The sequence below is a fragment of the Vitis vinifera genome, chromosome 8, assembly GCF_030704535.1.
Source record: "Vitis vinifera cultivar Pinot Noir 40024 chromosome 8, ASM3070453v1".
In the NCBI taxonomy this organism is placed as follows: Eukaryota; Viridiplantae; Streptophyta; class Magnoliopsida; order Vitales; family Vitaceae; genus Vitis; species Vitis vinifera.
Window position 1 is genome coordinate 17,526,090 of NC_081812.1, and position 19,486 is coordinate 17,545,575.

At 36.9% G+C, this 19,486-nt stretch overlaps 2 protein-coding genes across 2 annotated transcripts; one reads left to right on the top strand and one right to left on the bottom strand.

The window, feature by feature from the left end:
* The first annotated feature begins 2,037 nt into the window (after positions 1-2,037).
* On the top strand, positions 2,038-6,306 carry LOC100247635 (receptor protein kinase TMK1). Its single transcript, XM_002274874.5, has 2 exons — positions 2,038-4,919; positions 5,505-6,306. Exons 1-2 carry the CDS (start codon positions 2,546-2,548, stop codon positions 6,011-6,013), a joined length of 2,883 nt encoding a protein of 960 aa, XP_002274910.2. The 5' UTR covers positions 2,038-2,545; the 3' UTR covers positions 6,014-6,306.
* A 1,873-nt stretch (positions 6,307-8,179) lies between these two features.
* On the bottom strand, positions 8,180-19,452 carry LOC100240918 (vacuolar protein sorting-associated protein 60.2). Its single transcript, XM_002280428.5, has 7 exons — positions 18,935-19,452; positions 18,066-18,217; positions 15,296-15,389; positions 10,505-10,576; positions 10,302-10,413; positions 9,974-10,134; positions 8,180-8,474 (listed from the first exon to the last, which is right to left on the bottom strand). The coding sequence occupies exons 1-7, from the start codon at positions 19,001-19,003 to the stop codon at positions 8,421-8,423; spliced, it is 714 nt and encodes a 237-aa protein (XP_002280464.1). The 5' UTR covers positions 19,004-19,452; the 3' UTR covers positions 8,180-8,420.
* Between the last annotated feature and the right edge of the window lie 34 nt (positions 19,453-19,486).

Consider the following 19,486-nt stretch of genomic DNA (forward strand, 5'->3'; position numbering starts at 1 on the left):
GATTGTGTTCTATGATAGTGTAATTTACTTTTATTGTCCCTATTCGCACGTACCAATAGTATCCTAAAAAGACCTTAAAACAATTGTAACCTTGTAAAAAAGAAAAAGAAAAAAGAAAAAAGAAAAAAAAACGCGGAAAGAGAGACATATTAACCGTCTTTGCAAAAGCAATTCAAACCATAAAGAACTTTAAGAAAGAAAGGCTCCCTCCTCATGCCACTTATTCACAATCCAAGATACCTAGTCAATGCTACTTCGACCGCTTTTCCACTTATTCCCGGACAGACTCCTCAGCTTCTCTTGCTTTTAGCCTTTTTACCTCCACCATTGTTTCTTACCAAGCGGAGGGGTATGGATTCTATTTGAGGTTCTTTTGATGTCTACGAAAGGGATTGCAAAGGACCTCAAATGGTAGCAAATTAAATTTAGTAAAATTAGGATTAAAACCTCTCAATGTTTCATTCTACTCCTCTCCTTAATTTTAAAATTATTAAAATAATTTAATATTATAATTTAATGTTAAAAATAATTTTAGATATTAAGTAAAAATAAATCATTTATTTTTATTTAAATCTAAAATTATATTTTTAAAAAAATAAAAAATGAATATAAATTCAACCACTAAATCATTTTAAACCATTACATCCATTTACCAAACATCCTTATCTTGACCTAATTTAATCAAATACCCTATAAAAAAACAAGGTTGAAAGACGACTATAATGGATCTCACCATGGACTTCAACGAAAATAAAAATATTATTGTAATTTAATTATTATATAAATAATAAAAGATGGGCATGAATGATAATGGATTGGGAATTAAGTAATAAAAAATAAAAATAAAATTAAAAAGAATGAAAGGGATAGAATACCCTTAATTTTAAATTGGAGATGCGTAAGTTAAGCTAGTGGGGATGAGTGCGCGAACAGTCTTCATCCCCCCAAACAGCCGCTACTTTCGCATCACTCCTCCCAACGTCTCCCTCCTCTTACTTCTATTTACCTCTTTGCCATTTCATAATCCTAATATATTTTCAAAAAAGACAAAAAAAAAATTTAACGGGTTACACGTAACATATTATTTATCAAATGATAGTAAACGTGGATTAATCACTCATTATTTAATAAAATTTAAACGATGATGATAAGAACGAGTATCCACCTCATTTTATCATATTAAAATAAATTTAAAATAAAAATAAATAAATTTAAGGTATATTTCAATTTTACTTAGCCCGTGATTTGAGGGTTATAAAATTTTATATATATATATATATATATATATATATTATTTATAATGTAATTAAAAATTTTAAAAAAATTAATCAAACTTAAATAAGATTACTCGAATCTCCCCATTGTCAACCTTAAATTTAATAAATTATGTTTGATTCCAAAAGTGATTTGTCATGCTAGGTCATGATAATGCAACATTTATGTTAAGAGAAAAATATTAAATAAATAGCTTATGTAATAAAATTATGAATTATTATTAGGTAAATGAAAGAAAAATAATTTAGAGGGCATGGGGGTTGATGGATGCCCTACATGTTGCGTCAATGATGCAATGAAAAAGAGGAGAAAATCGGTAAGGACAGATGGGTCACACATCTCCCTACTCCAATAATAAAGCTCACGGGAGTTTTCAAGTAGCTCGATAAGTAACAATTGGCGGCAGAAAATGATTAAAAAAAAATGATAAATTAAATAAAATAAAAATATAATTATAAGAATATTATTTAAATTTCAATGACAGAATATAAGGAGAGGGACATGAAATTCAAGGATGGGTCTAGGTTAATCGCACAAAACAAAAGTGGGTCATCAAATAATATTAAAATTTACAGTAATCCCTTGAAAATGGAATGACAGGTTCCATCAGACAGAAACAAAAACCAGGTCACTGATTTCCACATGAAGCCAAGAAACTTCCCACTCAAGACTAATTTCAACATTATGAAATTCATTCATTATTTATTTATATATGGAATAAATGAATAAATGAATAAATATTGTAATATGGGGAGCCCCATTGATCATGGAACCAGGATGGATGAAAAGACAATGATACCCTTCTAGTTAGTGATGAGAGAGAGAGAGAGGGGGGAGGATGTGTGAGTGAGGACAGCACTGGTGCTGGATGTGAGGTGAGATATGAAGGAATATATAGTTCCAGGAAATTGAAGAGGGTGCAGAGATAAATTTCATTTAAGTCTCATCGGGGAAATTTTTTCCAGTGTTTGTCTTCTGGGTTGAGTATTTCTCATCAGAGATCCACCTTTCACGGTGCTACTCATAGCTTGGAGCTGAAGTTTGAGGGGTTTTGTTATTTTATGCGATTTTGTACCGCTAGTGAGAAGAAGCCTCTAGTGCCTCATCATTCTTTTGGGGTGGCGTTGGGCTCTGAGTTGTGGGTTTTCTCACTTGTTCATGGGAGTAGTTTTGAGGTGGGTATTTGGAGGAAGGGGCATTGGAGGTGGAATGAGGTTTTCTGTAGTGCTAGTAGCCTAGTACTTGGGCTTTTCAATGGTTCTGATCAAGTATGGTGAAGCGTCACAGATCTGCCATGGAAGCTGACCAGACAAAGCTTGTTTTTGGAGTGCTTTTCTCTCTTGTTGCTGTGGTTTTTACTGCAACAGACCCAAATGACCTTGCAATTCTGAACCAGTTCAGAAAAGGGTTGAAGAATCCAGAGCTCTTGAACTGGCCTGAAAATGGTGATGACCCATGCGGTATCCCACGCTGGGATCACGTCTTCTGCAGTGGTTCAAGGGTTTCTCAGATTCAGGTTCAGAACCTGGGCTTGAAGGGTCCTCTGCCTCAGAACCTCAACCAGCTCTCCATGCTCACAAGTCTTGGCCTTCAGAGGAACCAATTCAGTGGCCAATTGCCATCACTCAGCGGCTTATCGGAACTGCGGTACGCTTATTTCGATTTCAATGAATTTGATTCCATACCATCTGATTTTTTCGATGGTCTCGTCAATTTAGAGGTTCTAGAACTGGATAACAATAATTTGAATGTCACTACTGGATGGTCCCTCCCGTCTCAGTTGCAAAATTCAGCTCAGCTGAGAAATTTGACGTTGGTAAATAGCAATTTGGTTGGTCCTTTGCCGGAATTTTTGGGGAACATGTCGTCGTTGGCAGTATTAAAACTGTCAATGAATACAATTTCCGGTGGAATTCCAGCGAGTTTTAAGGACTCCAATTTGGAAATTCTTTGGTTGAATAATCAGAAAGGGGGTCAGATGACAGGTCCTATTGATGTGGTGGCAACAATGTTATCTCTTACCACACTGTGGCTTCATGGGAACAAGTTCAGTGGGCCAATTCCTGAGAACATTGGAGATTTAACTTCTTTGAAGGATCTTAATCTCAACAGCAACCAACTGGTGGGGTTAATTCCTGATAGCTTGGCAAGTTTGGAGCTTAACAGTTTGGATTTGAATAATAATCAGTTGATGGGTCCAATTCCAAATTTCAAAGCTGTTAATGTGTCCTATGATTCAAACCAATTATGTCAATCTAAACCGGGAGTTCCTTGTGCCAAGGAAGTAATGGTCCTCTTGGAGTTCCTTGGTGGTTTGAATTATCCTAACCACCTTGTTTCTTCCTGGTCTGGTAATGACCCCTGTGAAGGGCCATGGTTGGGATTGTCCTGCGCCGACCAAAAGGTTTCCATCATAAATTTGCCTAAGTTTGGTTTTAATGGTACCTTGAGCCCTTCTCTTGCAAACCTAGAGTCTCTTTCTCAAATTAGACTTCCATCCAACAATATAACAGGTCAGGTTCCCACTAACTGGACTAGCTTGAAATCTCTGACATATTTGGATTTGAGTGGCAATAACATTTCCCCTCCATTTCCAAACTTCAGCAAAACAGTAAAACTTGTCCTATATGGCAATCCTCTATTAAGCAGTAATCAGTCTACTACACCGGGAAACAGTCCGTCATCTGGAGGTTCACAATCATCCTCTGGCTCAGCTTCACCAACCATGGGATCAAATTCTGGCACCAGTGATTCGTCTGAAGAACCAACCAAAAATAAAAATTCCAAAGGGCCCAAGTTAGTTGTAATTGTAGTCCCTCTTGCGAGTTTTGCACTTCTTGTTTTTCTGGTTGCTCCTCTTTCTATTTATTACTGTAAGAAGAGGAAAAATACCAACCAGGCTTCTAGTTCCCTTGTGATTCACCCAAGAGATCCGTCTGACTCAGAAAATATGGTTAAGATTGTAGTGGCCAATAGCAACAATGGAAGTGTTTCCACACTGGGGGCTTGTTCTGGAAGCAGAAATAGTAGTGGGACAGGTGAATCTCATGTCATTGAGGCTGGAAATTTGGTCATATCTGTTCAAGTTCTTCGAAATGTAACCAAGAACTTTGCCCCAGAAAATGTACTTGGACGTGGAGGTTTTGGTGTTGTTTATAAGGGAGAACTGGATGATGGAACAAAAATAGCAGTGAAAAGAATGGAGGCAGGCATCATTAGCAGCAAAGCTTTGGATGAATTTCAGGCTGAAATTGCAGTTCTTTCAAAGGTCCGGCACCGTCATTTGGTATCTCTTTTGGGGTATTCTGTTGAAGGAAATGAGAGGATTCTGGTATACGAATACATGCCTCAAGGGGCTCTCAGCAAGCACCTTTTCCATTGGAAGAGCCTTAAATTGGAGCCTCTATCTTGGAAGAGAAGGCTAAACATTGCTCTGGATGTTGCTAGAGGGATGGAATATCTTCATACTCTGGCTCATCAAACCTTCATACACAGAGATCTTAAATCTTCAAATATCTTGCTTGGTGATGATTACAGGGCGAAAGTTTCAGATTTTGGATTGGTGAAACTCGCCCCTGATGGGGAGAAGTCTGTGGTGACCAAGCTTGCTGGGACATTTGGATACTTAGCACCAGAATACGCCGGTAAGCATTCTATTTTAAGTACTTTTTTAATCTGCATTGCCTTGAATTTTGAGACTAACACTGATTATAGCTTCATGAATTCTTGATGCACTACACACATGTAAGTTATAAGAATTCCTGGAAAGGATTTGTGCAATCATTCTCTAGTGGTCAGATACTAGGATTTCTAGAGTTAGCCACCTTCTCATAGACAAAATGCTGAAGTATCTGTTTTAAGATTTGATATATGAGATGGAACCTTGATGAAACTTCAAAACTTATTTGATTTTAAGTCATTTCAATATTCCAACAAACCTTGGTTGTCTCTGAAACTTTTTGTTGCTTGATAAAATTTTCAAAGAGAGGTTTGAAATTTGGAGCAGAGTTTCAATTTTGAGCAGGTTGACGGTTTTCATGCCGAAAATGAGATTTCAAATCTTGATTTACATCTCTTAGCTAGGAAATCATGTAATTCATCAGTATGTCTGGAATGTCTGAGATGTTTATGCTGTATGCCAGAGTACCACACATTTTTAGCCTCTTCCCATTAGTTGCATGTAAAATATTGGACTAACTAACTCAAGACATTGAATGCTGATTGTTCAGTGACAGGAAAAATCACAGTTAAAGTGGATGTCTTCAGTTTTGGGGTTGTGTTAATGGAGCTATTGACTGGATTGATGGCACTAGATGAAGACAGGCCTGAGGAAAGCCAATACTTGGCGGCATGGTTCTGGCACATAAAATCTAACAAGGAGAAGTTGATGGCTGCCATAGATCCAGTCCTTGACAAGAAAGAAGAAACATTAGAGAGCATCTCCACTATCGCAGAACTGGCTGGGCACTGCACAGCAAGAGAGCCGAGCCAACGACCTGAAATGGGCCATGCAGTGAACGTACTGGCCCCTCTTGTTGAGAAATGGAAGCCATTTGATGATGACACAGAGGAGTATTCTGGTATTGATTACAGCCTTCCCCTGAACCAGATGGTGAAGGGATGGCAAGAAGCAGAAGGAAAGGACTTCAGCTACTTGGACCTAGAGGATAGCAAGGGGAGTATCCCAGCAAGGCCAACTGGATTTGCAGATTCCTTCACTTCAGCTGATGGTCGATAAATGAGGTATTTTGTGGCATTCCATTTATCGCACACCATTCTTCGGTAGGGTCATGTAGATAGCACATCATTTTCTTTGTGGTGTTTGAGAATTTAATGTACGTGGTAAGGGTGTTTGAATTAAGTTGGGGATTTGGAATGGTAAGAGATGCCATGTTGAACTTTGATCATCAGCTGTGCATGGGGGTGTAGATACAGAACCAAAAATGGAATGTGAACTGCTTTATCTGTTGTTCCTGTATGGAATCCTGTAAATTCCTTATCCATCCATAATTCCATTTCCCTTTCTCAAAACCACATATTTTTTTTATTAGAGATTGTGCTGTAATGATGATGCAGGGGGTAGTGCATGAGAAGTGATATTTGGGTGGAATTGAGCTGAAACCTTAAATCCTCACCTTCCCAACTGGACCACTCTCCCAAAATTAATTGGGCCAAGCAAACATTTCGGTTTTAATGACACATGACATAGACATGGATAAATATGGAAAACTTTTGTGATGTTGGAGACACGCGTAACGCAATAGACACAATGGCACGACGCCCCGCCCCATCTGGTAGTTATCCGTGTCGGCACTGCACTGGTGTATTGGCACATCACTGGACCGTCCACTTCATTGGGCCCAATGATAACGAGAGATCCTAAGAGGATGCATCGTGTATGGTAGATAACTGTGAGGAGTGGTGGTCCTGGTCCTGGTCCTGCTGGAGGTCATTTTCATTTTTTCAGGGAGTAATCGTAATGCCGATAATCACGTAACTAATATCATATTTTGTATTACCTGATGTGACTACGTGGGTTTTCAGATCTATTGTCCGTCCATCTTGCCATATGCCTTATTTAGTAGCTTCAAGATACCGAAGAGTATATTTATTAGGGTTGTTGCTCCACTGGGAGTTGTTGCATACGTGCAATGCCGATTCACATGCCGCACTGCTTTTGACAGTCCCACCACCATCGATGGAGCTACCGTTGCATTTCAAATATTAATTTTCACCAAACACTCAAATAATAATAATAAAAAAAAATATTTACGTTAGCATTTTGCATTAAAGCGATGTGCCACAATTTGATATTCTTATTCATCCAAGGTGCTCATAAAAGGAATCAATCTATATCTTTTTCATGTCAAGATTTCGTATCTTCTTTTTCTTTTGAAAGTGAAGAGATTTAATTTGCTTTATATATTATATTACATTCACCGCCCACAACCACCATGCAATTTGGTCATCAAATTTCTGGGCTTCCAAGTTGATACCCAAAGGACCCACACACAATACACATAGAAACTCTTTGGAAATATTTTGACAGATCCTCTCTCTTAAAGGATCGATTGGCAGCCTAATAATTTTTTCAGGCTAGTGAGAAGGAAATAAAATAGGAGTCATAATATTAAGAATTTTATTGAAGGTTTTACAAAATTATGGAACAGGAATGAAATATATGTTTATCATAACACCTTTATTAGTAATGTTTTAAATTTAATATTTAAAAACCAATAAATTATAATAAAGAAAATTACATTACAATTATATATGAGGATGGTAAAATTTGATATAATTTGTCAATACAATTCAACATGCTTTTCATAACTTGTATAAAATAAAACTTATTTAATAATCCCATTATAAACCTAATTATATATATATATATATATATATATTTAAATAATTTGGATTTTATTTTTATTCAACTTCCCTGGGACATGAGAATTGATGAGAAAAAGAATGATATATGGATTCCCGGTATTCTTTCCTACAGATTGGCCATGAATTACAAATTTACTTTTAAAATGGTGTACTAATCAAAGATGTGTGTAAAAATTTCCATTCATTTTAATTTATATATACACAACTTTTGCGTCAAAAATTGGCTAACATTTGCTTCCCATGCGAGGCAAAGTGAGAATTTGAAGCTCTTGTTTAAAAATATTTCCCTTAAATTTAACATTTGATTTTTATTTTCCCAAAATAATTTTTGTGCTTGAAAAATATTTTAAGATTTTTTATATCCCATACAAGTATATGATACCTTTGTCAAGAACAAACAAAAAAACTATTTTTCATATTTAAATTTTCAATCAAAATTTATTTCTGAAAATAATTAAAATATTTAAAAACTGTTTTTTAATAGCTATTTTCAATGCTTTTACGTTCTCTCGCAAAGTAACGAGAACGGTCATGTAGCGCCAATATTCTTATTATCTATACTGTTGAAACACAGCTCTAAAATTCCTCCGGATCATAATGGGCCACAAAACAACACATTGTGTCTGACATTGCCTAGAACTATTACCCCCGCACGATGGGTATGGCAGGCAATTCTCAAATATCAATCAAATGCTCCTTTGTACAAGACATAAAAATAGATTTCTGCGTGTTTCAGTTACATCCCATTGGCAGCCTCCCTAATCACGAAGTGATGCTCGGGGCACTGATGGTAAACCCAATTCATCCTCAGGCTGCAAAGGAATCATAGTTTGGGTAGAAAAAGTAAGCATCATTGAACTCATGGCACCATAACTTAAAACAATACAAAGATAAATCTAGTGATATAAATGCAGTAAGTTAGCAGTCTATAAATGCTTGAACATTTTATTTAGTGCATGGGTAATGCGGCCATTAGGAACATAGATATATACAATATGCAATTTTCTCAACTAGGAAACTAGTAACAGCTAATAAGCTGATCTCAGGAAAATTCCATAGGCAAAATTTTCAAAGAATTCAAGACAAGATATTTTTACATCAACTGATCTCTGTTTAAAAGAGGAAGGGGGTATAAACAGTTCTATCAATTGGACAACTTGGGTGATGAGAGCAAACTCATTAAACCAAAATCATAAAGCCCATTCCTGGTAGTCTAATATATTAGATTAAGAAAAAAAGTATATGTTTTTCTAGATGATTAATCCAGTTTGATCTGCCTTAAAATTCTAGAGGGGAGGGAGTTATTACTAGAATAATTCAGTACTTCTAAAAAAATTGTGGATAACAAATTATGCAATCCAAGGAAATAAAGGAAACAGTCAAAAAACAGGCTTCCACAGGAAAAGGGCAGGCAATTTGCCCGGATTCCGTTTAATCCATGTTAAGTAAATAATTTTTTCGATAGGCAATGATGAAATACATTAAACGAGCCTAATAGTGCAAAGTACATCAGAAGTACACAAAGAGCACCAGTGAAACAACAAAAACGAGCCAAAGAGCAACCAAGGCGGGATTGCATAAAAGTTCTTTGAGCTCAACTGGTGATGCTTCTTTCTCAGTTGGCATTCATTCCTAGCTACTAGATCCTAAATACCATCCTATATATTAATTTATAGGATCATAGGTACATATATTTTCTTTATTTTTCCTAGTTCTTCCTTTTCTACTTCATCTTTCTTTTCCCTACTTTTTTGATAGGCAAGTGGATAATAAAAGTGTTAGCTCAAGTCAAGGACTGAATATGCATGACATGAGAGCTCAACTGGTCATGCTTCTTTCTCAGTTGCCATGATTCCTAGCCACTAGATCCTAAATGCCATCCTATATATTAATTTATAGGATCATAGGTATTTAAGTTTTCTTCGTTTTCCTAGTTCTTTCCTTTCTCCTTCATCTTTCTTTTCCCTACTTTTGATAGGGCATGTAGATAATGAAGTGTTTAAAGCTCTGATTGAGGACTGAACATGCATGACATGAGAATATACTTAGAATAATTACAGAAAAGCCATAGTGTAAAAGAATAATTTTGAAAAGTATAGGCTAATCCACTATCTCAAGCAATATTTCTTTTAAGTTGAAGATTACATGTGAAGTTAATTTTTTGTTTTATGATCCTTTTTACTTCTCATCACCGAATATTCTTACCAAAATTTCTCTATAAGAAAGGGCTTGAGTAGAGCAAGTTCCTCGAAAAATTTAAGCAAGTTAACATGCAATAGTTTCTAGACAACAGGTGGAGGACAAAAATTACCCGGGCATTTTGTCTGCTGGGTGGAACTGCACCATGTCCAGTTGGTGCTGAAGGCAAGCTAAGTTCTGCATCCAAATCAGGTTCCTTATCAGGTTGAAGATAGGCAGGCACTCCTGTGGACTCAGTCTCCATTCCCATGTCTGCTTCCAAGGCATCAAGCTCTGCAGGGGAAAAAAGAGGGACATAAAACAATAAATCTATAAAATTAAAAGAAGGGGGGAGAACCCTTTGCTGACCCTCGTGACAAGCAAGGATACTGAAGAAAATGCAACATTCTCTTAGCATCCATTCCAAAGTTCCATGACATATGAATACAATTTAAGCATACCGCCCATGAGGTCATCCTCATCAATGTCATCTGGCACATTGTAACTTCTGCCAAGGGATTCTTGAATTTCTGAGCTTACATCCATCAGGTCCATCATCTCATCTTGCATGCTCTGAAAACAAAAACAATCAGTTGTTCAGTTTGGCGGTCCAGATGAAATATAGCTAGCATGATGCATAGAACCTCGGTAAAGCAATACAGACATCTATATCTTCAATCTTCACAGTCTTCATCATTCCTTTTAACTCCTTGTTTGCAGCTTTCAAAGCTGTCATCTGAAAAGAAGCATAATAATTAGATTCAAAGAAACTTCAGCCAAACGAATGAAAACCGCAAAATAAAAATGCATTTGGAATAAAAAAGAGATTAAACATTAAATAAAATCAACAGCGATAGGGGAATGTGGAATAAATGTGTTTACATTATCCTCACAAAAACGAGAGTATCGTCTACAAACAATAGGCGTGAGATTTGAATCCCTTCTCCCCTCTACCCTCAATCTTGAAGCCCTTAATGAAACTTCCCTGATCAGCCTTCGCAATTAAGCAGTAAGGGCTTCCATGACCAAAACAGAAGGATGAGGTGAAAGAGGGTCCCCTTGCCTTAAGCCTCTAAAGGTCAGGAAGGACTCTAAGGTGGTGCCATTGACAAGCATTGCCAATCTCACATCAGAAATGCATAAAAGGATCTACTCTCTCCATTTAAGACCAAATCCCATCAGTTCTAAGACCGAGAGAAGGAACTTCCAGTTTGCATCATCATAAACTTTTTCTATATATAATTTGCAAACTAAACCAACATTGGAGCTTCACTTCCTCAAATCAATTGTCTCATTAGCAATCAAAGCTGCATCAAGAATCTGTCTACCCCCACAAAAACATTCTAATTGTTTGACAACACCTTACCAACCACCCTTTTCAGCCTATTAGCTAGGACTTTCACTAGAAGTTTTTTTTTTTTTTTTTGATAGGTAAATTGTTAGAATATATTAAAAGCCCTAGGGAAGGACACAACAGCATACAACTTTCACTAGAAGTTTATACAGACTCCCCCCACAAGGCTGATTGGCCTAAAATCCTTCACGTCACTTGCCCCTCCTTTCTTAGGAATAAGTACCAAAAGCATTGCATTGAGGTTGCCAACCATGGATCCTGTGAATGAAATTCCTCAAATAGCTGCATCAATTCCTGACCCACTATAGGCCAACAGACCTTCCAAAAATCCATCAAGAACCCATCTAGTCCTAGAGCTTTATCACACCCGACTCTAAAAGTGCTCTAGTCACCTCATCCTCCAAGAAAGGCCCCTCTAAGCCCTCTCTATCGAACGAATCAATGCACTTGAATAATTCTATTGCCAAGTTAGGTCTCTCACTTAGGGATCTTCAAAGGCTGCTTTAAAGTAGGAGAATATAATTTCCTTAAGCTCCTCCACTTTTTCCAATTGGATGCCACTGATAGTAAGACTACTAATGAAATTTCCATTTCACCTTGCATTAGCCATACAATAAACAAATTTAGTGTTCTTATCCCCTTCCTTCATCCAAAAGGCCGTTGATCTCTGCCTCTATGGGGTCATAGCATTTCTACTTTAGCCCAGGAATTAATCAACTCCAAAGCAAAATCTTTCCTAATTGAAAACCTACCACCTTTTTATTCCACTTCTTTAAGTCAACTTTCAACACTTTAACTTCTTAGCAAGCACAAAACTAGCACTACTTCCAAAATTATACTTCTACCACCACTCTTTGATTCTATCCGCAAAGCCTGAAACCTTTAACCACATGTTTTTGAATCTAAACAGGGTTTTGCCTTTTTCACTCTCCCCCACAATCTAGAAAAATAGGAGACTGATCAAACATTGGCCTTGGCAACAAATGTTGCAACAACCCTAAAACATGCTCCTCCCAATAACTGAAAAACAAAAAGCAGTCCAAACAAGCTTGAATGATCCTCCTTGCCCTTTACTCCAAGTGAATCAACCTCCACCTAGGGGTGAATCTATGAGCTCAAACTCTTCAATAAAGCTGGAAAAATATCTCATAGCAGCCGACATTTGCCTACAATTGCTCGTCAACTGGAAAACACAGCACATTAAAGCCGCCGGCTAAACACCAAGGCACATCCCACAGCCCCCTAATCGAGGCTAGCTCCCTCCTCTCCTTCTCCTTTGGGTCGCATGCTTAAAGGGAGCATTTAAAGAGTCAAGTGTTTATAGTGACAATAGCACTAAAACAACACCTAATTTTTGGATTTCAATAAGTACGATATAGGAAGCTATTTCTGAACATAATAACAACACAATCATGATGCATATACATATAATGACGTTTCCCAATAAAGAGTGAGGATTTGATGTAGGTTGTAATGTGTCAAAATTCATAGTTTCTACTGCATCAATATTTTAAAGGAGCATCACAGTCATTATTCAAGAAGATTCTATAACCAGATCATTCTAGCAAACCAATGGTGCATCCTAACACCAAAGGCTTTGATGCTTCTCAAAAACTGATCTTTAGCAAGCAAGCCAACAAGATAAGTGCCAAAATTTGTGTAAGCAGCAGCATTTTCCTCGGTCTAAGCTATAGGATTGGCCAGACAAAGATAATAAGATGAGGTAAGATATGTCCGAAAAGTAAACACCCTTGGCTTGCACGAGATAATTGAAGAACGTGAGGTTTGTGTCTTGTTCCCATCTTTAGCAACCAGGTAGCTTTGCCCTTGATCTTCCTTAGTGTGACACTACAACACTTATAGTGATATTTGATACAATGTTGCAACATTAAGCAACGAGTGCAGAACGATGCACCAATAAGCCAGTTTTTTTTTTTGATAGGTAAAACAAAGGAGTATGTATTAAAAGAAAACGCCCAAACAGCGTCCAAAGTATACTAACAGGAAGTATATAGTGGCCACCAAAAAGCTTAGCTAAGAAAGGGAGGGAAAAAACAAAAATACATTACTTGCCCTCATTTACAACCTAACCAATCAATGAAACTAATAAGTGACCTAGAATCCACATTTACAAACGCCCTAGTCCATGACCATAAATTACAAACAAAAGAGTTTTTCATCCTTTGGACCGATAACTCAGCATTATCAAATGCAAGCATGTTCCTTTCTTTCCAAACAGTCCAAAAAATACATAAGGGGACAACCTTCCCAGGCTTTTTGCAACCTTTACCCAAAAAAGACCCTTGCCACCTGAGAAGCATCTCTCTAACCAAGGAGGGGAGGGCCTAAGAAATCCCAAAGAGAGTAAACAACAATTGCCAAAGACTCCTTTGCCCTTGCACAATGGAGAAGAATATGATCAATGGTTTCTTCTTCAAAGTGGCAAAGAAAGCATCTGTTTGGCAACAAAACCCCCCTCATCTGGACAAGGTCCAAAGTTAAGGCTTTCCCCCAAGTCGCCTTCCAAGCAAAAAAGGTCACCTTAGGTGGCACATAAGAACTCCAAATGATGCTCCAAGGGAACAAAAAAGGGTCACCGGGCTTCAACACGGAAAAGAGGAACTTGACTGAAAACTTTCCACTCTTCGAAACCATCCAAAACATCCTAACTTCCTCATCCCTCAACACCATTTTTTCTTGAATAAAGGGTAAAAAGTGTTCCATACTTTCCACCTCCTAATCATTAAATGACCTAGAAAAACGAGGAACCCAACCACCCCAATCAGCTATTGAGTTCCACACATCCACCACCCACACGTCCTTAGTGACAACGATGGAAAATAAGGAAGGGAAGGAAACACATAGTGGCTCGTCTTCACACTACTTATCCTTCCAAAATTTCACTCTTTGACCATTACCAACTAAAAAAAAGATTTTGTTGCTCAAAAGATCCCACTCTTTGCTTATGGCTTTCCAAAGGCCAACTCCATGACCATCTCTCACCTCACTAAAATGCCATTCCCCTTCATTTTCACCATACTTCTGGCTAATAACTTGCCTCCAAAAAGCCCTTTTCTCATTGGAAAAGCACCAGCTCCACTTACAAAGGAGGGCTTTGTTCATCGCTGAAAGACACCTTACGCTCCAGCCCCCTTTCCTTTTCCTAGAACAAACCATCTTCCACCTTACTAAGTGAGGTTTTTGCACAAGAACCCCACTTCACAAAAGAAAATCCCTCTGAATCTGCTCTAACCTTAAACTAACCAGCCTTGGCATACAAAAAAGCGACATGAAAAAAAATCGGCATACTACAAAGGGTACTACGAATCAATGTAAGTCTCTCACCTTTTGAGATGTACTATCTTTTCCACATGGCTAACCTCTTACGAAACCTTTCTTCCACCCCATCCCAAGTTGTCACAAATTTATAATGGAACCCCAAAGAAAGACCCAAGTAAGAGGAGGGAAGAGCGCCCACCTTACAACCTAAATCCAAAGCCAAATCAAGCAAATTCTCCACATTTCCCACAAGAATTAACCCACTTTTCTCCAAATTGATTCTCAAACCCAATCATATCATGCAATGAATAATCCAACTAGGCCAAGCCAAAAAAATCTGGGTTTAAATATTTGGGTTTTTTTTTTAATAGGTAAATTTTTGTCCCCATTGGGACTTGAACCTGGAACCTCCCACAAACCTTTCCCATCTCTTACCACTTGAGCCAGGCCTCAAGGGCTTAAATATATGGCTACTAAGCACATCATGTGATGAATCATCCAAATGGACCACGCCCAAAAGATGGGGGTTCAGATATATGACATTTATCCCATAATGGCAAGACAGATCACCCAATTTGGTTGTGTATCAAGTTATGTACAGTTGAGCCTTTGATGCAAACCAATTCCCTAACTGCATTTTACTTGTGTACCCAGTAAGCTGTGTATTCTAAGTTCTAACTATCTACTAATACATTTTTTTATAGGCAAACAGAAAGTAGTAAGCACCACCTGAAAAAATGGGGGGAACCATCTATAGATACATATATACATACACAAATACTTGTATGTGTGAATCATCATCACAACGATTAGCACACTTACAGTTTGCTGAGCATCTTTAATTCCTTCAGCCGCAAATGAAACTTGGTCAAGGTTGAATGTTTGGTTGTAAAGCATGTCACGCTGTCCTTCATACCTGAGCAAAAGCATAAGGAGTGACCTTAAATTGTGGAACATAAAATTAATAGAAAAGGAAACTTTGTAGGGAGAGTGGAGGTAGACCGTAGATATTTTTAAAAGAAATACTACATTCAGTTGCTGGAAAATTTGAAAAAAAATGTGAGGGAAAGAAAATAGAGAGGAGAAATTAAGGTGAAAGAAAATAAAGAATAGCTTTGAAGTCAATAGATTATTTTATATGCTACTTTAAACTCATTTCACTTATTTAACTCTTCTACATGAAGATTAAATAAGCTAAAAATATATAATTTTCTAACTAATTTTACTTATATTTTATTTTCTTTCATATTTTTCATAATAAAACCACACATGAAAAAAAAAATTTTCTTAGCATTTTTTTCTTTCCTTTCTAATTTTCTGAAACACAACATAGCATAAAGTTAGAACGTGGGCCTTTGGCAATACCATAGCTAACACAAATCCCAAAACTAACTGATTACTACTCAAAAACCACACATTTTAGATACTAATTTTCCTGAGTTTCACACCTTTTGAGTAATAATTATGCCTAATATGCCCAAGTAATACATTGCTACCCTTGCAAGAGATACTAATGGTTCTTTGTTGAGTTTTGGAGATATTTTAAGGTGATTTTTGAAGCATGGAGTGACAAATGGAAAATGGAATGGAGAAGGGTACATAATGTGGATGAAGAGGAAGAGGAAATGCACTTGGACCAAGCTTTGGAGCTTAATTGAAGGTGGTGGAGATGTATTAAAAATGAAGAAATGGGAGAAATTGCAAAGAGGAGTCGGAAAAGCATGTTTTTCAATTTCGCATAGTCATGCGAAATGAAACAAAGTAGGATTGGCTGCAGCACATAAGGGAAATGTGAAAAGTGATTTCGCATGACCATGCGAAATTTTCGCATAGTCATGCAAAACGCTCTAGCAAGACGAAAATGCAGCTGATGGATTTTCCACTTCGCATCATCATGCGAAATTGCTGAGGCTCATGCGAAAATGTATTTTTCTCCAGATTCCTTGATGAAGAAGCATCCGGAAGACCTCTAAAATGATGTCAAGTGTCCTTTTGACCTTGGCCTATAAATAGAAACGTGATTGACTCATTTAAGGATTTTTGGATGCATTTTCTAATATTAGAACTTTTCAGACTTCTTCTCTCTATATAATTCTTTATTTTCCTTCAGTTTCTCTTATTTTCTCGGTAGCCAAACATGTCTTGTGAGATCAAATCTCTAAGCATGAGTGGCTAAATCTCGTTTTTCTCGGAGGAGGGAGGATCTAGAAGCAAGATCTATGGTGAATTAAAGAATTGAGCTTGAGTTGCAAAGGTAATTTGATCCAATTGATTGATTAATTGAAATTTGGGGATTTTTCTCTTCAAATTGTCTTAGATGATTACTACAATGCAAGTTAGGTAGAATCATCAAATTCTTAATGCTAGATTTGATGAGATTGAATAGTTGCATAGTATGAATCATCGGAAGATAATTTAAGATGAATTGAATATATGATTCCAATTGATCTCTTGGATTAGATTACCTAATTTGAAGAGAAATTAGATCTAGATCTAAAGCTAAATCAAAAATCGGTTTAGATGAAAATTAGATCTCAGCACCTATTCACCATGGAAATTGCTTTCTAGAAAATCCTAACTCCGAAAATCTCACATCTTATTAATTTTCTTCTCTTTTATACTTCATTTTCATTTCAATTTGAATACATTGCTATCTTGAGATTTTATCATGCAATTTCAAGTAAATTTCACTTGATCACTATCATTTCTTATCATCTCGTTCAAGCTTTAATTACCAAGAATAATCCATCATTGTGGACGATATCTAAATACCACTATACTACAGTAGTTTGTACTAAAACCATTTTTTGATCTGGTACAAATTGCTATAGAATAGTGAATTAGGTTATAAATTTTGTTTTGATCCAACAAACGACAAAATCCGAGCGATCACTAACAATGGAACTAAATGCTATCAAAGTCCACAAATTGAACCAAGTAAAACATGAAATCTCGTAGATGTCTTAAGCAATGTGCCATCCTGAGCTACTATCCTTTTTATTGAGATCATTAGAGAGAAAGAGAGAGGTGATTGAAAGCCATGATAGAGCTTTATGCATAAAGCGTCCACAAAAATAAAAAACTTCGCTCTTGAATGCCCATAGAGATACAGAAGTACATGAGAAATAATGAGTTGCAGAGGATTGTTAGTCATTTTCTGCTAATCATGAAGGTCAAGTTCAATGATGTAGAAGCAGACTACCGGTTTTGCATTAAACACAAGAATTGGCTGGCCCTCCCTGTTATGAAATTTCAGGCAATTCATTGTATAACAACATTGTTACTGAAGCATGCCCAAAGGCTGAATCCTTAAATCGCAACTTTTCCACAAGTATAGAAGCATTGACATACAGTTTTATCATAAATTCCTGCAACAGATGACTGAAAGCCTGAAGTGCAAACCAGGTCCTTAACACCAATGGTTTGCTTACTGATACACTAGGGGCTCCAGCCTTGATGCCTAAAGTTGGGCACCTTAACTTTCCAGAAGATCCGCACCCACCCTAAAAGGGGGGATAATGGGCCTCAACAATATAAATCATGTTCCCAAACCAAATAACTTTAAAGTGATAGAAGGGAAAAGAGCACATACATCCTTTTTTGCTTGAGAACCCTCATGGCCCTAGCTTTAACAGCTTCTTGAGCAGGACCAGGTCGTGTTCTCTTTATCTGTTCTTTGTATTTGCTAAGCTCAGCATCAAGCCTTGTAATCTTCTCATCCACAGTTTCACCTCTTTTATTAATCTGCAAACAACAATTTTAGATGAAACTACATCTCAAATGAAATATCTGCAATACCTGTCTTGAGTGCCCGCCTTGTAAGATGAGCAAATTGAGAGGGCAAATATATAGCAGTCAACATTACAAACGTAGATGTAATCTTCAACATTAAAAATACAAGAGTCCAGAATGTGAGACAAATGAGCATAGGACGCTCGGTGGTAAACACTGATGCAGTTTCTATGCAAGATATGTGCATACATCAGAGATGAAATATATATATCATCACCATGATCACCTTGTCATGAAACCATTGTTATGAGACAAGTTCATCACCTTGATCAAACCATAACTTGAGAGGGTATTCAGCACAGATATTTCACTTTTCTTATTTTTATCTTAGAACTGTTCATGATTGCGTTGGTGTATTTTGGCTTGGGTTTGAAAACTTCCGTTTAAACTTTAAATACGCAGACTTGCACCCATAAAAAATTGACCGACACCTACCAATTCTCCAACCAAGATTTTCAAATTTGCCCTAATTTTCCACCAAAAATTGTGATAACCAAAAGTGAAATGGAGTTTCAGATTACAAATCTAAAAAATAGAAATTTTGGGAAGTTAATAATAGAGGAAACAAGCCAATACAAACGAACTAGTAAATTCAGGCAAGAAGATAGAGAAATAAATTAAAATTCGTCAAAAGAAAAAAAAAGATCAACATGAATCAACAAAACGAACCCTATCGGAAGCATCTTGAACTGAAGGAGGGGGTTCCTTCTCTTTCTTCACTCCGAACACCCGTTTCATCTTCTTCTTCCTTGATCCGACTTTCGATCGATCTACACAAATCCCTCCACGATCTCTTTGCGCCTAACCAAGCTGTTTCCTCCTATATTTCTTTGTCCGCGAATAAGCTTCTTCGTTTGTCCCGTTCCAAAAACGCGGTTTTGATCTAAAGTTGAATCCTCAGACAAGATAGAATCGTGTTTAAAATTCTTTCCAGCTTAGCTTAAACCCCTTAGTAAATTAAAAAATAAAATAAAATAAAATAAAACCATATTTTTCCTATCCACATTTCAAAACTGACTGCGTCAAAGACAAAATAAAAGTTGAATCTCTTCGGTTCCGTTTTTTGACATCAAAGATTTTGCCCGACTTCAAAATCGTTGAAATCCACAAATTTGAAACTTAGTAAAATTCATAAAATTTGCTGGATGTCGGGAATCTTGAAGTATTTTTCCAAAATTTACGATTTGTTAGTAAACTCTGTGGGATGTCTGGGATCTCATC